This window comes from Bombina bombina, chromosome 2 (genome assembly GCF_027579735.1).
Source record: "Bombina bombina isolate aBomBom1 chromosome 2, aBomBom1.pri, whole genome shotgun sequence".
NCBI lineage: Eukaryota > Metazoa > Chordata > Amphibia > Anura > Bombinatoridae > Bombina > Bombina bombina.
The window spans coordinates 1,040,900,544-1,040,920,238 of record NC_069500.1 but is presented as its reverse complement, the minus strand read 5'-3'; the positions used below and the strand labels follow the sequence as shown (position 1 = coordinate 1,040,920,238).

At 40.5% G+C, this 19,695-nt stretch overlaps 1 protein-coding gene across 1 annotated transcript in view; it reads left to right on the top strand.

The window, feature by feature from the left end:
• The window catches only part of SCLT1 (sodium channel and clathrin linker 1), a 555,483-nt gene that overhangs the window by 248,006 nt on the left and 287,782 nt on the right, over positions 1–19,695 (top strand). Inside the window, 1 exon segment of the mRNA XM_053703662.1 lies at positions 15,006–15,183. Coding sequence (XP_053559637.1) covers positions 15,006–15,183 — 178 coding nt within the window.

Below are 19,695 nucleotides of genomic sequence, written 5' to 3'. Positions count from 1 at the left end.
AGAGCATTTCTTTTTTGCACTTTTGTGATCCTTTAAGAACAATGTCACAATTCTCTTGTTGAACTATAAGAATAAATTGTCCCCTTTGAGACCTAAAATTCAGCTCCACACTTGAGCCAGGTAACACACAGTTAAATTATTTATTTCTGCATTGTCTTCCCTTGAAGCTCATGCAATTTGTTGTTACCCCATAGAAAATGTCAAACATCACAATCAGCAGCTGCACAAGATTCCTCTGTTAACCTATCCACATCATTCTAGTACTCCTCCAGTTCATGCTCTTGTTTCAAACAGACTCTAAAAATCTAAAGCTGTGATGGCCAACTTCCTAACACACAGGGTCATAGATCAGTATTTTAGAACTATAAAAAATATGAACAAATATTTCTTTCCTATGGCATGGAGAGTCCAAGAATCATTCCAATTACTAGTGGGATATTCACTCCTGGCCAGCAGGAGGAGGCAAAGAGCACCCCAGCAGAGCTGTTAAGTACCCTTACCCATAACCTCTAGTCATTTTCTTTGCCTTGATCACGGGAGGATGGCGAAGAAGGTGTCTGAAGATTTTTAATCCTTTTATGGGTACTTCTCCCTGCAAGCATGGATTGGGGCTATGCTGTGTCCATGTCAATCTCTTTAGTAAGAGTAATGGTGGCTTTTAGCAATTAGAAGGCGGTGAGGTGGTCCTTGCTTTATTTCTCACACTGATGCTACGCCTTTGATAGAAAACCAGAGTTTGTTACTCTGTTTTTTCTTTTTCTAAAGATCCATGTTAGATGTGGAGTGATCTGACATACCTAAGAAACTGTTCCCTGCCTGGCAGCTACTTCCACAGGTAAGTGCTTCCCTTCTAGGTTAGAAGGTACCAGCACTCTAGGAGTTAATTGAAGACTTCTATTCCTGGAAGATCTTTGTGGATGTGCTCAGGGAAAAATGTATATGCTTTAACATTAAATGGGCAGGGAGCATTTAAAGGACACTGCATTGGGAACTTTAGAGGCTGAGAAAATATGTTATAATGTGTTTTATTTGTGTCTGGGCTCTCTGAGAATGGGAGTTTGTTAGTCCTTTTTTGTTTAAGAGGTGTTTTTTTCTCTTTCACTAGCCAGAGTTTTTCGGCAGGGTATTATGAGAGGTGAGCGTTCATGTGATCAGAACCACTATGCTACGTTTTTTTTTAATTTCCAGGAAGTGAGGTTTATTTTGCTCCATTTTGTCTGGTGGCACAATTTTCTTTTTAGTTGCGGTCATGTGACCGCGTTTCATATGCGCTTCCTTTTTTCCGTCTTTTGCAGACCGGAGTTTTCTTCTGTGTTGCATTTATTCAGCGGCTGTATGTAAGCGGGTGGTGAGCTGAGTTTGAAGGTGTCTAAGTTTTTCTGTTTAAATCGTTTAATAGGGCTAGGGAATCTTATAAGGGTTCTTTGTTTCACTGTTATTATGGACACTAATGAGAATTTAAATTTGACAGTTGACAAATGTTTGTTTTGCTTGGAGGCTCAGGTGGTTCCTCCTGTGCAATTTTGCTCCTCTTTTTTAAATATGACTTTATTTTTGAAAGGTAAGATTTCTCCCCCAGAGCCTTCTATCTCAGGATAATGTTTCAGAATTGCCTAAGCTTTCCCCTCAAACGTCGCAAGCGCAAGAGAATTGTAAGATCCTGATACTGTACTGACCAATTCTGCAGATTCAGAGGAGATTAATTTCAGATTTGAGTTAGAACACCTCCAAGTACTGTTAAAGGAGGTTCTTGCTACTTTGGAAGAATCCGACTTAGTGGAGAATCCAAAGAGGTCTAGTAAACTTAATAAGGTATATGATGTACCTTCGTCTGTGGAAGTGTTTACGGTTCAAGACCGTATGGCAGATATCATAACTCAGGAATGGGATAAACTAGGGATTCCTTTTTCCCCGTCCCATTTTTTTAAAAAGATGTTTCCTGTTGCTAACTCTATTCGTGACTCGTGGTGCACAGTGCCCAAGGTAGAGGGAGCTATCTCTACTCTTGCCAAGAGAACTACTATTCCTATTGAAGATAGTTGTTCTTTCAAAGATCCCATGGATAAAAAGCTTGATGCTTTTTTTGAAGAAAATGTACATTCATCAGGGATTACAGTGGCAGCCTGTTGCTAGTATTGCTACAGTTGCGGTGGCAGCATCTTATTGGTGCAATGATTTATCTTATCTAATCCTAGAAGAGACTACTAAAGAGGAGATCCAAGATAGGATCAAGGCTCTAAAGCTAGCCGATGCCTTTATTTGTGATGCCAATATACAAGTTCTTAGGCTGGGAGCTAAGATTTCTGGTTTAACTGTTTTAGCTCGCAGAGCTCTGTTGTCAAAGTCTTGGTCTGCAGGTTTGAAGAACAAAAAAAGCGGTGCTACGGGATAAAATTGAAAGTCCAAAAATACTTTATTGGTTTTTACCACAGCATGGAACAAATAAAACAAACACTTGCAAGTGTATACTAAGAGCTTGACGCGTTTCGGCTTACGCCGTCATCAGAAGCCTTAACTCTATAATCCTCCATCTATCCTTATAAAGGCTATACTCCTTACTGATTTGTCAACAGATGTATTGCATCACCAGATGATTAACACAGTAATTAACCTCTTACAGACTGATTTTCCAATTTGATACCCTCCAATACTGGTGTGTTCATTATCATTAAGTATATATGCATATGTGAATACATATGCCCTTGAGTGCTATATATCAATATTAAGTTTATACTATATTCATTTTATTTGTATTCTTACTCAGATATAAGCTTGGGTAACATACTTTGTTTATTTTCCCCTAAACTTGTACTTTATGATATATATACCACCAGTTAGTGGAAAAGGTCTTATTACATAGGAAGCTCCTTACCTCCATACATTTATTAGATCCGCTTCAGTATTGAAGCCTAATGGCAGGCGAGTTTGCATGGAAAATATCCAAAATGCCTCTCTTTTGGATAATAACATGTCAAGATTCCCACCTCTCTCTTTAGGACACACTTTTTCTATCACTTGCCACCTGAAGGTTTTTACATTTTCATTGTGGTGTGTTATGAAGTGTGCCGCTAATGCAGAACACGGGGTTGTGGTGGAGATGTCATTTAGGTGCTCTCTAATGCGCTCTCTCACCTCCCTGGTGGTCATACCCACGTATTGCATCTTACATTCTGTGCATTGTACCATGTAAATAACATATTTAGATCTACAGTTTGTACAACTTGTGGCCTCATAAACACGCTGTGTTGTGCATGATTGAAACTGTTTAGATACAACTGCATTCCCACATGCTTTACAATTAATGTTATGACATTTAAAATGTCCTTTACATGTTAACCAACTACTTTGTCCTACTTTCTTCTGGCTGACTACACTGGGAGAGAGATAATTGCCAAGAGTGCGATTCCGTTTAGACACAAAACAACAGCCTTTCTTAACAGTATCATATAAGACATTATCTCCTTTAAGAATTGGAAAATGTTTTTCCACTATCTTTACAATTCTACCATACTGCTTGCTGTATTTTTTTATAAAAGTGGGCTTATCCTTGTTGTGTTCCCTCCTAGGTTTAATTTTGTCCAATAAAAGCTCCCTTCTATCAAGACCTTCTGATTGTACTATGGCTTTATCTATTACTTCACTCTTATAACCCCTCTCCAGAAAACGTTGCTTTAATTTAAGACACTCTGCTCTGTATACACTATCTTCTGAGCAATTTCTCCTCAGTCTGATGCATTCCCCTTTAATTATCCCAAAACCTATGTATTTGGAAAGTAGGCTCCTAGCATGGAGGTCTGCAGGTGTCACATCCAAGTCCAAGCTTTTATCTTTGCCTTATAAGGGTAAAACCTTGTTTGGTCCGGGTCTGGCTGAAATAATTTCCGATATTACAGGTGGAAAGGCTCTTTCCTACCTCAGGATAAAAAGAATAGGACTAAGGGTCGCCAGAATTCAAATTTTTATTCCTTTTTGTAACTTTAAGGGACAAAAGTCTTCCTCCTCCTCTTTCAAGTCGGAACACTCCAAGTCTTCTTGGAGGGCCAGTCAGCCTTGGAATAAAGGAAAGCAAGCCAAGAAGCCTTCCGCTGATTCTAAATCAGCATGAAGGGTCTACCCATGATCCTGTTTTGCATCAAGTGGGGGACAGGCTCTTTTTATTTTGGCAGGCTTGGATATGAGATGTCCTATATCCTTGGGCAATATATATTGCATTATACGGTTACAGAATAGGATTCAAATCTTATCCTCCCAGGGCAGATTCCACCTGTCAAGGTTATCTGTGGACCAGAGGCCTTCTTAAACTGTGTAAAAAGGACCTATCCTCCATGGGAGTGATTGTTCCAGTTCCTCTAGAGGAACAGGGTATAGGATTCTATTAAAATCTTTTTGTAGTTCCCAAAAAAGACGGCACTTTCCGTCCCATTCTGGACCTAAAGTGTCTCAATCAATTTCTCAGAGTTCTGTGCTTCAAAATAGAGACCATCTGTTCCATTCTTCCTTTGGTACAAGAAGGTCAGTTCATGACGACCATAGACCTGAAGTATGCATATCTTCATGTTCCCATTCACAGGGATCATTACCAGTATCTGAGATTTGCCTTTCTGGACAAACATTTCCAGTTTGTTGCCCTTCATTTTGGCCTTGATACAGCTCCTAGAATTTTTAAAAAAGGTTCTGGTGGCTCTTCTGGCAGTGGTCAGGTCCCAGGGCATTGCTGTGGCGCCTTACTTGGGTGACATCTTGGTTCAAGCGCCATCTTTTCATCTAGCAAAATCTCATACAGAGATGTTGTTGTCTATTCTATGTTCCCACGGATGAAAAGTGAATCTGGGAAAGAGTTTCCTTGTACTAAATACAAGGGTGTGTTTCCTAGGAACAATTTTAGATTTCTTGTTCATGAAGATTCTTCTGACGGACGTTTGAAAATCCAAACTTTGTGCTTCTTGCCTTTCTCTCTAGTCTATTTGTCCATCTGTGGCTCAATGCATGGAGGCGATTGGTCTGATGGTTGCATCCATGGACATCATTCCTTTTGCTTGGTTCCATCTGAGACCTCTGCAACTGTGCATGCTCAGTGAATGGAACGGGGACCACTCAGATCTCTTGTAGAGGATATATCTGGACTCCCCAACAAGAGTCTCTCTCTCTCGTAGTGGATTTCTCAGGACCATCTGTCTCTGGGCACATGCTTTCTGAGGCCTTCCTGAGTGATTGTGACCACGGACTCCAGCCTGTTGGTCTCAGGAGGAGTCATCTCTTACAATTAATATCTTGTAGTTAAGAGCAATCTTCAATGCTTTGTTAGTTTGGCTTCAACTAGTTTTGGTCTGGTATATCAGACTCCAGTCGGACAACATCACTTCGGTGGATTATATCAGCCACCAAGGGGGATCTCAGAGTTCCTTGGCAATGGAGGTGACTCCCATTCTCCAGTGAGCGGAGTCTCACGATTGCCATCTCTCTGCCATCCACATTCCAGGGGTGGACAACTGGAAGGCGGATTTTCTGAGCAGGCAAACTTTTCATCTCGGAGAGTGGGCTCACCACCCAGAGGTTTTCACGATGATAACTCTCAGGTGGGGGATTCCGGAATTGGATCTGATGGTATCTCGTCAAAACGCTAAGCTTCCAAACTACGGTTCAAAGTCACGTGATCCTCAAGCCGTTCTGGTAAATGCTCTGGCCATTCTTTGCAACTTCACTCTAGCATACCTGGTTCCTCCGTTTGCTCTACTTCCACAAAAAGTTGCTCGCATCAAGCAGGAGAGAGCTTTGATGATTCTAATAGCTCCTGTATGGCCTTAAAGGATCTGGTTTGTGGATCTGGTGACAATGCCATCTCTTCCTCCTTGGAGGTTACTTTTGAGGAAGGACCTTATACTTCAGGGTCCCTTCCTTCATCCAAATCTGGTTTCTCTGAAGCTGACTGCTTGAAAATTCAATGTCTAGTTTTGGCTAGATGTGGCTTCTTTGAGATTGTAATAGATACTATGCTTCAGGCTCGTAAACCGGTAATTCGCAAAATTTACCATAGGGTATGGTGTAAATACTTTCATTGGTGTTCAAAGGGTTTTTCTTGGAACAAAGTAAGGGTTCCTGGAATTTTGGCTTTTCTTCAGGAGGGCCTGGAGAAGTTTTTTGTCAGACAGTACTCTGCATAAACGTCTGGCAGTTCTGCCAAATGTTCAGTCTTTTGTTCAGGTCTTGGTCAGAATCAGGCCTGTTGCTCCTCCTTGGAGCCTTAATCTTGTTCTTAGAGTCTTGCAGCAGGCTCAGTTTGAGCCAATGCATTCTGTTGACATTAAATTACTTTCGGCTCTGCAGTGTGATTCCCCTTACCTTATTTTTCATGCTGATAAGGTGGTCCTTCGTACTAAGCTTGGGTTTCTCCCTAAGGTAGTGTCGGATCGCAATATTAATCAGGAAATTGTTGTTCCCTCTTTTTGTCCTAATCCTTCTTTCCAGAAGGAATGTCTTTTTCATAACTTGGATGTTGTACATGCTTTAAAATTTTATCTTCAAGCAACTAAAGATTTTCTGCAGTCTTCTGCCCTGTTTGTTGTTTTCTCTGGTAAGCGTAGGGGTCAGAAGGCCACTTCTATCACTCTTTCTCTCTGGTTGAGAAGTGTTATTCATTTAGCTTATGAGACAGCTGGTCATCAGCCTCCTGAGAGAATTACGGCTCATTCCACTAGAGCTGTTTCTTCTTCGGTGGAGCAAATTTGCAAAGCAGCCACATGGTCCTCTATTCATACTTTTTCCAAATTTGATACTTTTGCCTCGGCTGAGGCTTCTTTTGGGAGAAAAAATCTTCAAGTGGTGGTGCCTTCGGTTTAGGTCCGCCTGTTGGTTGCCCCTCCCTTTCATGCTGTGTCCTCTAGCTTGAGTATTGGTTACCGCTAGTAATTGGAATGATTCATGGACTCTCCATGCCATAGGAAAGAAAACTAAATTGATGCTTACCTGATAAATGTATTTATTTCCAGGCATGGAGAATCCACAACCCGCCCTTATTTTATTCAGGCGGTAGTTTTTGTTAAAACCTCAGGCACCTCTATACCTTTGTGTTATCTTCTTTTTCCATTTCTCTTTGGCCGAATGACTGAGGGTTATGGGAAAGGGAACTGATACTTAACAGCTTTGCTGGGGTGCTCTTTGCCTCCTCCTGCTGGCCAGGAGTGAATATCCCACTAGTTATTGGAATGATTTGTGGACTCTCCATGCCTGGAAATAAATAAATGTATCAGGTAAGCATAAATTTTGTTTTTTATATGAAATAAAGGTTAAAGGTACATTAGACTGCTTGGTACAACTAGACTAGCATGGTTACTACTCACCATGCTGTTATTTTTCCTCCTGTACCTGCAGATCCTTTTAAAGCCTTCCCCTTATTATTATTATAGACAATTGCAATGTACAAGGTAGGCATGAACGGAATACATAACAAATATGTATGACCATTACATGTTTTTTTAATATATACTGTATATATATATATATATATATATATATATATATATATATATATATATATATATATATATATATATATATATATATATATATAAATTGTATTGTATTTGGAATCCTTAAAGTGAAGGTAAAGTTTGAACTATCTATAAACACTATTCAATTGTTAACATCATAAACAATCTAATCGCTAACTTCTTTTCTACATGTCATTATCTATTTCCCCAATAAACATGATTTATATTATCCCTACCGTGGTGTAACAGTCTCCTCCCATCAGCCATTTCCTGATGTCTGACATATAGAGCGGTCCCACTCGCTCAATACGCCTCTTAGGCTCGTTTACGTGGATCAAACTAAGTACGCATGCGCATACAGGGATTTCAGCCTCTGATCTTGTTTCCCGTTTGGAGAAAGAAGCCTACGTATTGCAACAATTGCAATAGGCATGCGCGAAACAGGAGCGCTTTTCTTCCAAGGGAGAGAAAAGAAACGGAACACATGCGCAGATTGTCAAACAGGGCAATGACGTTGAATGACGGCCGCCTAACGGCGAGAATCTCAATTGGCTGCTGGAAAAACGTGACCAGCAAGTAAAAAAAAATTAAATGAAAGGGTTGAATTTACATCTTGAAGTAAAGTAAGTAAAAACGGCGAAAACAGACTTCAGAATTAAATTTAAAAAAATTGATGAATGAAAGTGCCATTCATTTAGGCTGGGCTGTATAATGCAATAATGCGATATAACGAACTTTACCTTCACTTTAAGAGCAGAATAAGAGAACCATTAGTCTCCATTTATTTATATGTAAGAACATAAAAACAAAAAAATAAATAAAATAAATAAAAAAAACAATACCTAAAACCATGGCATAAGTGTAAAGAAAGAACATTATAATAGTGGATCGGCATCTAAGGACTTTTGTTTTATAGACAGAGTGATATGTTAATTTAGAGCTGCAAAGACAGTGTTGATGTCCAAGCATTGTCCAAGTGTGGATAGACAAGTAATTACTCTGCTATTTAGATAGCAATATAAAATAAACAATGTTATAAGTACATAGAAATATAGCCAACATCTGAAGTACACAAGTATAGAGGGTAGTAATTTACTAATGTGATTATTTCAGTTAAAAGATGACTAAGTACAGGATATCTTGTAAATAGTGCAGACAGCACAGTGTTATTAGAGGAAGGGCTACAACAGTATAACTAGAAGCCATCTGCCACTATTTTTAAGTTGGTGACAACTCTCCGCTAGAAGTTTGTCTTTGTGTAGGCCACGAAATCAGGAAAGTATAGAGGCTAGATATATGTAATAAATGCATTGTGAGAATCTGTACGCTTTTAACAGGGAACCAGCTAAATTAGGGTTATAGTTTTCAGCAAAAAAATAGGGACTTCAGCTCCTCATGGGTATCCCACATATTCATAACAAGAATTGCAAGAACATAAAGTAAAAGCTAATCATCAGTATTTGAAGGAGGCAGCCCTCTATACCTGTGGTCAAAATTAGATTATGTAAATTACTTTATGTAGATTTCTTATATAAATGAAATTATTTAATTGAGCCCTCCAATGAAACTGTTATTGTGTTACTGACCCAGTATTAATATATAGCTCTAAAGATTAACAGAAATCATGAAACATATAAGAAGCAAAAAGATGTGCTCAGTAGTTGCTGAGTGCCATTAAATTGAAATCCTAAGTAAGCTCAAATTAAGTGGCCCAGCTTAATAAATAGTTTAATCACATTAACCCACCTAGCTCCTGACAAAAAGAGTCCATTAAGAGCTAAAGAGACTGATGTCCTCATTGTGGCAGTGTTCCTGATCTTTGCAAGTGAACAACCAAAGAGATTGTAGAAATAGTTGTATGATAAAGACAAGTTCCAGCACACTCCTGCTCTGAAATGATGCACACCAAACTTGATGTCTTGTGAATTAGAACCAGTCCCATCTGCTATCTTCTTCACACTGCCACAGCACATAGCCATTTTCTTTCAAAACATTATAAATCATCATCGAAAGGTCTGAAGTCTGCTCCATCCAAGTATACTGCAAAACCACATCATGAGACCACGTTTTTTACACCCTATTTCTCTCGGTACTGGAGATGGTACTCCTTGGGCTGCACCATTAATCTTGCAAGGTAGGATTGTTCCACTAGCCAATGTAAAGGTAGCAATGGGAAGCTGGAGCTATTTAGAGACTAAATGCAGGAGTCTTGAAGCCTTTAGCAGATTTAGCAAATGCGGTGTCCTTATTTTCCAGTTTAGTAAATGCCAGGAGAAGTTGATCTTTCAGGGTATATATATCTCCCAGGTTCTCTGAAGATAGGCTAGACATTGTTCTAGTGTGCAAACTGTGTATATATGTGTGTGTGTGTGTGTCTATTTGGTTTGTTGCGCTAACACACATTTGTATTTAAAGACACAGTTCACATTTATTTGTTATTTTCAAATAACATTTTTTTACACTTTATCCTTATTTATTACATAAGATGGATCAAGAGGCTTTTCAAACCATTATCCCAGGCGAAGTTGCTGCTTGTCAGTTATGTTTTGATGCTCAGATGGAACCCCCAGTTCCTTTTTGTTCCTCATGCATTGAGAGAACTTTAAGTTATAGACATAAAATAGTTGATCATGAGCCACCATTATCCCAGATAAATGCTGTTCAGGTGTCTCCTGTTACAGATATGCCGCAGCTTTCTCCTCAAGCATCCCAACATTTTTAGTCTCCACATACAATGCCCTGTGTTTCTTCTTGCAATCCTGTAGGATTTTATCTTCAAGACATTGCTTCCCAGGTATCCCTTGCAGTATCTGAGGCCTTTTCAGCTTTCCCCATGTTGCAGGGAAGGCATAAAAGGAAATTTAAGGAAACAGTTAGTAAGGTTTCTGATCAAGTTCTGGCTATCCAGAGTGTCCCTTCCCATAAGCCTGAGGAGGAAGACATGTCAGTAGCATCTGAGAAGGAAATGTCAGACTCAGAAAGTGTAATTCCTTTTTCTGATGCTGAAGTGGTATCCTTCAGATTTAAGCTAGAACACCTTCGCTTATTACTTAAGGAGGTTTTGGCTACTTTGGACGACTCCGACACAACTATCGTAGTCAATCCTAAACAGTCTAGTAAATTGAACAAATACTTTGACGTTCCCTCCGCGGTGGAGGTTTTTCCAGTTCCTGACCATGCTGCGGAGATTATTGCTCTAAAATGGGAAAGACCTGGCATTCCCTTTTCTCCATCTCCTATTTTTAAGAAGATGTTTCCTATAGCAGATTCTATTAAGGAGTCGTGGCAGACGGTTCCTAAGGTAGAAGGAGCAATCTCCACTTTGGCCAAGAGGACTACTATTCCCATAGAGGATAGTTATTCTTTTAAAGATCCAATGGATAAAAAATTGGAGGCTTTACTAAAAAAGATGTATGTCCACCAGGGTCCTCCCCTTCCTCCAAGCAAGATCAAGCCAAGCCTTCCTGGAAGCTCAACCAGGAAGCAGATCTTGTAGGCGGCAGACTCTCTCTTTTTTCCCATGCTTGGATAAGAGATGTACCGGATCCCTGGGCGGTGGACATTGTCTTCCAGGGATACAAAATAGACTTCAAATCTTTTCCTCCTAGAGGCAGGTTTCTCCTCTCCAGATTATCTGTAGACCAGATAAAAAGAAAGGCGTTCTTACATTGTGTCAAGGACCTTGCCGCCCTGGGGGTAATAGTTCCAGTTCCCTTTCAGGAAAGGGGTCTGGGATTTTACTCAAATCTGTTCATAGGTCCAAAAAAGGAGGGAACATTTCGACCAATCCTAGATCTAAAATGTTTAAACAAGTTTCTCAGAGTGCCATCCTTCAAGATGGAGACTATACGCTCCATTCTTCCCTTGGCACAAGAGGGTCAGTTCATGACGACCTAAATAATGCATACCTCCATGTTCCCATTCACAAGGACCATCACAAGTTTCTGAGATTCACCTTTTTGGACAATGATTTCCAGTTCGTGGCCCTTCCATTCGGCCTTGCCACAGCTCCCAGAATTTATTCAAAGGTTCTGGGGGCTTTTTTAGCTGTGCTTCGATTTCGGGACATTGCAGTGGTACCTTATCTGGATGACATTCTGGTTCAGATGCCATCTTTTCAACAAGCATAATTTCATACAGAGATCTTGTTGTCTTTTCTTCGATCCCACGGATGGAAGGTGAATCGGGAAAAAAGTTCTCTGGTTCCAGCTACAAGGGTCATATTTCTGGGGACTATAATAGACTCCCTGTTAATGAAGATTTTTCTGATGGAGGTCAGAAAAAGAAAGATTTTCGACTCTTGTCTTGCCCTTCAGTCCTCTCCACGGCCGTCAGTGGCTCAATGTATGGAGGTAATCTGTCTGATGGTGGCTTCCATGGACATCATTCCTTTTGCTCGGTTCCATCTCAGACCTCTGCAGTAATGCATGCTCAGACAATGGATCGGGGACTATACAGACCTGTCTCCTCGTGTAGATCTAGATCAGGTGTCAATAGATTCTCTTCCATGGTGGCTTTCTCAGGATCATCTCTCCCAGGGTACTTGCTTCCGCAGACCCTCCTGGCTGATTGTGACCATGGATGCCAGCCTTCTAGGTTGGGGAACAATATGGGGCTCGTTGAAGGCTCAGGACTTATGGACCCAGGAGGAGTCAGTGCTGCCCTTAAACATCTTGGAGCTGAGAGCAATCTTCAATGCTCTTCTGGCCTGGCCTCAGTTTGCCTTAGCCCGGTTTATCAGATTCCAGTCGGACAACATAACCTCGGTGGCCTACATCAACCACCAGGGGGTAAATTGAGTTCCTTGGCCATGACAGAGGTTGTCTGAGTTATTCAGTGGGCAGAGACCCACAACTGCTGTCTTTCTGCCATCCACATCCCAGGAGTGGACAATTAGGAAGCGGATTTTCTGAGCAGACAGACTTTTCATCCCGGGGAGTGGGAACTTCATTTAGATGTGTTTTCCAGCTTGACCCTCAAGTGGGGGCAGCCAGAGTTGGATCTCATGGCTTCTCATCAGAATGCCAAACTTCTGAGATACGGCTCGAGGTCAAGAGATCCACAGGCATTTCTGATCGTTGCTCTGGCAGTTCCTTGGAACTTCAGTCTAGCATACCTGCTTCCTCCATTCGCTCTCCTTCCAAGATTCATTGCTCGAATCAAGCAGGAGAGGGCGTCTGTAATTCTCATAGCCCCAGCGTGGCCTCGTAGGATTTGGTATGCAAACCTAGTGGAAATGTCATCCTTTCCACCTTGGAGACTGCCTCTGAGGAAGGACCTTCTACTTCAGGGTCCCTTCCTTCATCCAAATCTCATTTCTCTGAAGCTGACTGCTTGGAGATTGAATGCTTAGTTTTATGTAAGCATGGATTTTCAGAGTCGGTCATTGAGACCTTGATTCAGGCTCGTAGGCATGTAACTCGCAGGATTTACCATAAGATCTGGCATAAATACTTGTATTGGTGTGAATCCAAAGGATACTCTTGGAGTAGAGTAAGGATTCCTATGATTTTGTCCTTTCTCCAGGATGGTCTGGAGAAGGGTACTCTAAAGGGTCAGATTTCAGCTTTGTCTATTTTGTTACATAAGCGCTTGATGCATGTGCCAGACGTGCAATCGTTTTGTCAGGCCTTGGTTAGAATTTGGCCTGTGTTTAAACCTGTTACTCCTCCATAGAGTCTTAACCTTGTTCTTAAAGTTTTACAACAGGCTCTGTTTGAGCCTATGCATTCTTTAGAAATTAAGATGTTATCTTGGAAAGATTTTTTTTCTTGTTGCTATTTCCTCTGCTCAGAGAGTTTCTGAACTCTCTGCTTTACAGTGTGATTCCCCTTATCTTATATTTCACTCTGATAAGGTGGTTCTGCGTACTAAGCTTGGTTTCCTGCCCGAGGAATATTAATCAGGAAATCGTTGTACCTTCTTTGTGTTCTAATCCTTCTCCTCACAGAGAATGCTTGTTGCATAATCTGGATGTTGTGCAAGCGCTAAAATTTTATTTGCAGGCAACTAAGGACTTTCGGCAGTCTTCTGCATTGTTTGTTTGCTTTTCTAGGAAACGCAAGGGTCAGAAAGCTACGGTTACTTAAATTCCTTTTGGCTGAAGAGCGTTATTCGCTTGGCATATGAGACTGCTGGACAGCAACCTCCTGAAAAAATCACAGCTCATTTCGCAAGGGCGGTTTCTTCTTCCTGGGCCTTCAAAAATGAAGCTTCTGTGGAACAGATTTGCAAGGCTGCAACTTGGTCATCTTTGCATACTTTTTCCCAATTCTATAAATTCAATACTTTTGCCTTGGCTGAGGCTTCTTTTGGGAGAAAGGTTCTTCAAGCAGTGGTGCCTTCTGTTTAGGTTTCTGTCTTGTTCCTCCCTTATCATCTGTGTCCTCTGGCTTGGGTATTGGTTCCCAACAGTAATTGATGATGATCCGTGGACTCACTGTGTCATTAGAAAGAAAACAAAATTTATGCTTACCTGATACATTTTTCTTTCTTGACACGGTGAGTCCACGGCCCGCCCTGTATTCAGAAAGTTTCTTTTTATATAAACCTAAGGCACCTCTGCGCCTTACTGTTACTTCCTTTCTTTCCTTTCTCTTTACAGGAACTGGGGGATTGTGGGTAGGGGAGTGATATTTAACAGCTTTGCTGTGGTGCTCTTTGCCTCCTCCTGCTGGCCAGGAGTGATATTCCCAACACTAATTGATGATAATTTGTTGACTCAGTGTCAAGAAATAAATACATTTATCAGGTAAGCATAAATTAGTTTTTTTTGTAATTTTTAAGTATCTCTACCTTCTCAGGGGCCAAGAGATATTCTTGATCCTGTATATCTCCTGAACTGCTGGACTGTTAATGGCCTGAGATGTGACCATATCAGATGTGAAAAATAGAGACCATGGGCTCCATGTACTAAGCAACAAAAGCTGCTCCAGAGCCTTGCAGGTTCACATATGCAAGCCTGCTTCTAGCAATGTAAGAAGCAGCAGTCATTAGAGGGGGTGAGGGGAAATCACAGAGAGCAAGCAAGATTGACAGCCCTTCTCTCACGTGAATGGTTGCGCGAGAGAAGGAGCTGGAATTAAACATGTGATGACACTCACCTGATACAGGGAAAACAGAAGTAACTTTGGAATTTGAAACTATATACTGTGAACTCTTGCACATTCTCAGTACAAGCTGGTGTCTCAAAGGATGAATATGAAAAGATTGCACTTATTTTGATAGTGGTAATAAATGTGAATTTTTAAAATGTAGACATCCAATCAGCAAGCGCTACCCAGGTGCTGAACCAAAAATGGGCCGGCTCCTAAGCTTACTTTCCAGCTTTTTCAAATAAAGATACCAAGCGAACGAAGAAAAATTGATAATAGGAGTAAATTAGAAAGTTGCTTAAAATTGCATGCTCTATCTGAATTATGAAAGTTTATTTTTGACTATTCCTTGAACAATAACAAGAAATTTTCACATAATAATAGTATCAATGGTATCATATTTATATTTGTTTTTAATCTTCAGGTTAAGAGTTACCATTCAAGATACAGGCCGATTAAAAGAAGAAAGAACAGCATTAGAGAAACATATTGCGGAGCTTCAAGTAAAGTGTTCAAGACTAGAAGAGGAGAAATATGAGGCTGCCTTAAGGATACGTGACAGCATAAAGCTCTTAGAAGAAACTAGGCTGCAGAAAGACCAGGTACATTATCTTTACCATGGAAGAAATAGCATAATTGGTTATATTTTTATTTTTTTACCGCTGGACATTTTTCTTCATTTTTCAATACTTATGTTGACTGTTCTACCATCATTATTTTGGCAAAACGTACCACCATCACCTTCTACACATCATATTATTCACTTAGCTAACAAGGAATTAGACAGAAATTGCTATTTCCTTATGACATGCTGCTAGGCTGCTTAGTTGGCCTTTAGTGACCTTTTAGCAGAATTTTGTAACATTTCAATTTTAATTATTGCATATTCTTAAAGAGAATCCTAGTTGTCTCTTTATTGTTAAAAATCATATTTTACAAAGACAAAAAAAAAATGTTTGTCTTCAGTGTTTTTTTTTTTTTTTTTTAAAGAGTATATGGATATGTATAATATATGTATGTTTGTGTGTATAAAGAATACATTTTTATAAGCATTTAGTTAATAAAGTATTTAGGGTTTCTTTCCTAAGGTACGGTGAGTCCCACGGCTTCATCAATTACTGTTGGGAATATCATTCCTGGCCAGCAGGAAGAGGCAAAAAGCACCACAGCCAAACTGTCAAGTATCACTTCCCTTCCCTTAACCCCCAGTCATTCTCCTTGCCTTCAGTGCAAGGATTAGGTGAAGTTTTTGGTGTCCGTAGAAGATTGGATTTATTTAACTTCAATAAAGATTTTATTATTTTGAAAGCCAGAGTAGGTTTGCTCTGATCTTTCCTTTCAAGTTTGGGTATAGCCATACTCCACGTCAGTCTCTTCAAAAGGGCAGTGGTGGCTTTAAAGCAGTTAGGAACTTGTAAGGAGGGCCTTGCTGCGTTTTCCTAACGTATTTGCTGCACTAGTATAGAAAGCCAGAGTAGGTTTGCTCTGATCTTTCTTTTTCTACAGGTCTCTGAGGAGTGGCATCCCACATTTTTTTAGTCTACTCCGGTGGAGAACGGACTAAATATTTGGCTCTGTGAGAAAGATTGTTGCAAACGTAACATAATGTGGTAACATCTTTATATTCCTTGTGAGGGAAATCGCAAAATAAATTTGTTTAATAAGTCTTTTTTTTTGTTTTGCTCTGCGTTAGTGTTAACTATAGTGTTAGTGTGCTATAGTTTTCTCTTTTTAACTTTTTGATTTTAAAGTGACAGTTTAGTTTTTTCTATTAAATATTTAAATATTAAATTTGTTATGTCCTAGGAACAAATGTTTATTGGCCTTTAAGTTGCTGATGTTTCCTGTTATTTTTTGCTAGGCATATCTGTCCCTCATATTAGCAAAAATATTTTTAAATTTTAGACAAGTTAATGGTCTATATTTTTCTGTGCTGCATGTTTAGCTATAGCTATTGCATGTGCAGATAGATTGTTGCCTTCTGAGTTTTAGGTCTCCCAGGATGATAGTGTTCTGGCTATGCCACAGTTTTCTCCTTAACATCCCAAGCCTATATGGCATCACATGCAGTGCCCTGCGGTTCCTCTAAATCTCCTGGAAGAGTTATTTGCCTGCAGATTTTGTAGCTCAGGTATCCTCTACGGTATCTGCGGCTTTATCTGCCTTTCCTATCATTCAGGGAAAATAGAGGACATTTGCAAGATTCAGATAGTAAGGTTTCTGCTCCTCATTCGGCTACATAGATTGTTCTCTCCCCTAAGTCTGGTGAGGAGAATTCGCCAGTAGTCTCCGTGGGAAAAACTACGATTCGGACAGTATAATTCCTTCATCTGATGCTGAAGTGATAATCTTCAGATTTTTGCCTGAATACCTTGTTTATGGTTAAAGGAGGTTTTGGCTACTTTGGAGCGACTCTGATACATTTGTAGTTGTCAACCCTACAGAATCGTAAAAAAATTATTAATACTAGGATTCCTCTGTGGAAGTTGTTTTTCCTGTTCCAGACCGTGCTAGGAGATTTTTCACAGGAATGGGAGTAGTCAGGGTTTCCTTTGTTCCCAGTCTCCTGTCTTCAAAAAGACATTGCCTGTCGCTGTCTCCATTAAATATCAGGGCGCACGGTGCCTAAAGTAGTAGGGAATTTCTACTCGGGCTAAGAGAACTATGATTCCTAGAGAGGATAGCTGTTCTTTTCAGGATCAACGGACTAAGCTGGTGGCTTACATGGAAGATGCCTTGTCTATTTCCAATTTGGTAGAGACTCCTTTGGAGGAGATCCAGTTCAGAATTAAGGCTCTTAAGCTAGCCAATTCTTTATTTCTGATGCAACCATGCAAGTTTTTCAGCCGAGAGCCAGGATATCTGGCTTCGCTGTGCTAGCCAACGGGGCATTGTGGACATTGGATTTTCCTCTGAGTTCACGTTCTGGTGCTTTCGTATGAGGGTAAGACCTTGTTTGTTCCTGATCTGACAGGAATAGTTCTGATATAAGGGTGGAAAAGCGTCTTTTCTACCACAAGATAAGATGAATAGACTTAAAGGAGTTTTGTCCCCAATCCAAGTGGGGGGTTGACTCTCTCTGCATGTCTTCAAACATGGATATGAGATGTCCCATATTGGCTGTGGACACAGTAGTCACATAGTAGTCATTCCTTCCTTCCCTGAGGCAGGTTCCACCTCTCAATTTTATCTGCAGGTCAGATAACTATGAGGCATTTTTGTACTGCATTTGGGACTTCTCTTCCCTGTGAATAGTTCCAGTTCCTGTAAGGGAACAGGGTCTGAATTGTATTCATTCCTGTTTGTGGTTCCTGAAAAAGAGGGAATTTTTTCGTCTTATAGTGGACCTAGAGTGTCTCAACAAGTTGTCTCAGGGTACCGTTCTTCAAATGGAAACCAGTGGTTCCATTCTTCTTTTGGTCTAGGAGGGTCAGTTCATGGTGACCTTAGACCTTGGGAAGGGTATTTGCAAATTCCTGAGTTTTGCCTTTCGGTCAAATTCTTTCAGTTTGTGGCTCTTTTCTTTGACCTTGCCATAGCTCTCAGGGGGGCTATATTGAGCCATCTTTTCATCAAGCAAACTCTCATTCAGAGGTCTTGTTGTCTGTCTTCATTCCCTCGGATGGAGGTGAATCTGAAAATGAGTTCCCTTGTTCCAGCTACAGGTGTAGTTTCTTAGGGACCATATTAGTTTTCCTATCTCTGAATATTTTTTTTTGATAATGGTCAGAAGATAGAGGATTCTTCCTCTTGCCTTGTTCGGCACTCTACTGTTTGGCACTTCAGTGAAGCAATGTATGGAGGTAATTGGTCTGATGGTTGCTTCATTGGACATCATCCCTTGCTCAATCTCATCTGAGAGTCTGCTGTTCTGCATATTCAGATAGTGGACCGGTGATCTTGTGGCTCTGTCTCAGAGGATAGATCTAGTTATGTCGACATGAGATTCTTGTCTGTGGATCAGAAAGGGGAATTAGTGGTAGAGCGCTTGCTTAACTTATGAGAGGTAGCAGGATCATTGTCCGTATTCTCCAGAATCCATTTGGTTTTCTCAGGAGCATCTATCTTGGGGCACATGCTTCAAGAGACCTTCCTGAGTAATAGTTACCGCGGTCGCTAGTCTGTTGGGTTGGTGACTATGGACCTGGCAGGAGTCTGCTCTCCCCATAACAATTTTGGAGTTGAGAGTGATCTTCAATGCTCTGATGGCTTGGCCTCAATTGTCTTAACTGGTTTTTCAGGTTCTAGTTGAAAATTTCATCTCATTGGTTACATTAACCACCTGGGAGGAACCTGGAGTTCCTTTGCCATGATTGGCATGGATTGTTCGGTAGGTGGACTCTCACTTTCATTGTTTATTCACTATTCACATTTCAGGAGTGAAAACCGGGACTGGGCTTCTTCAGCAGTCAGATTTTTCATCCTGGGGAGTGGGCGCTTCTTCCGAAAGGTGTTCTCCAGGTTAACCCTCAAATGGGGTTACTGGAGTTGGAAATGGCAGTTATGTTAAAGGTCAAGAAATCAGCAGGCTGCTCTGTTAAATACCCTGGCGGTTCCTGGGGATTTCCATCTGAGATCCCTGTTCCTCAGTTTGTTCTCCTACCACGGATCATTCCTTGTATCAAATGGGAGTGAACATCTGTATTTTAATAGTTCCTGCATAGTCACAGGATTTGGTATACAGATCTAGCGGAAATATAATTCTTCCACCTTGGTGGTGGTTCTTGAGGAATTCCTTATAATTCAGGGTCCTTTTTATCATCCAACTTTTGTTTTTTCTGAAACTTTCTGCTTGGAGTTTGAATGCTTAGTTTTGTCAAAGCATGGTTTTTCTGTATCTGTCTTGAGACCATGATTCAGGCTTGCAAGCGTGTTTCTGGTGTCTTTTCCCATAAAATATGTCGTAAATTCCCTGATTGGTGTGAATCCCAGGACTACTCTTGGAAGTTGGGTCAGGATCTCTAGAAGTTTTGTCCTTTCTCTGGGAAGGACTGGAGGATGGTTGGTCAGTCAGTTCTCTGAAGTTTCAGATTTCTGCATTCTTTTTTCTACACAAGTGTCTAGCGGCTGTGCCCGACTTGTAATCTTTTTGTATGGTACTGGTTGGTATCAGG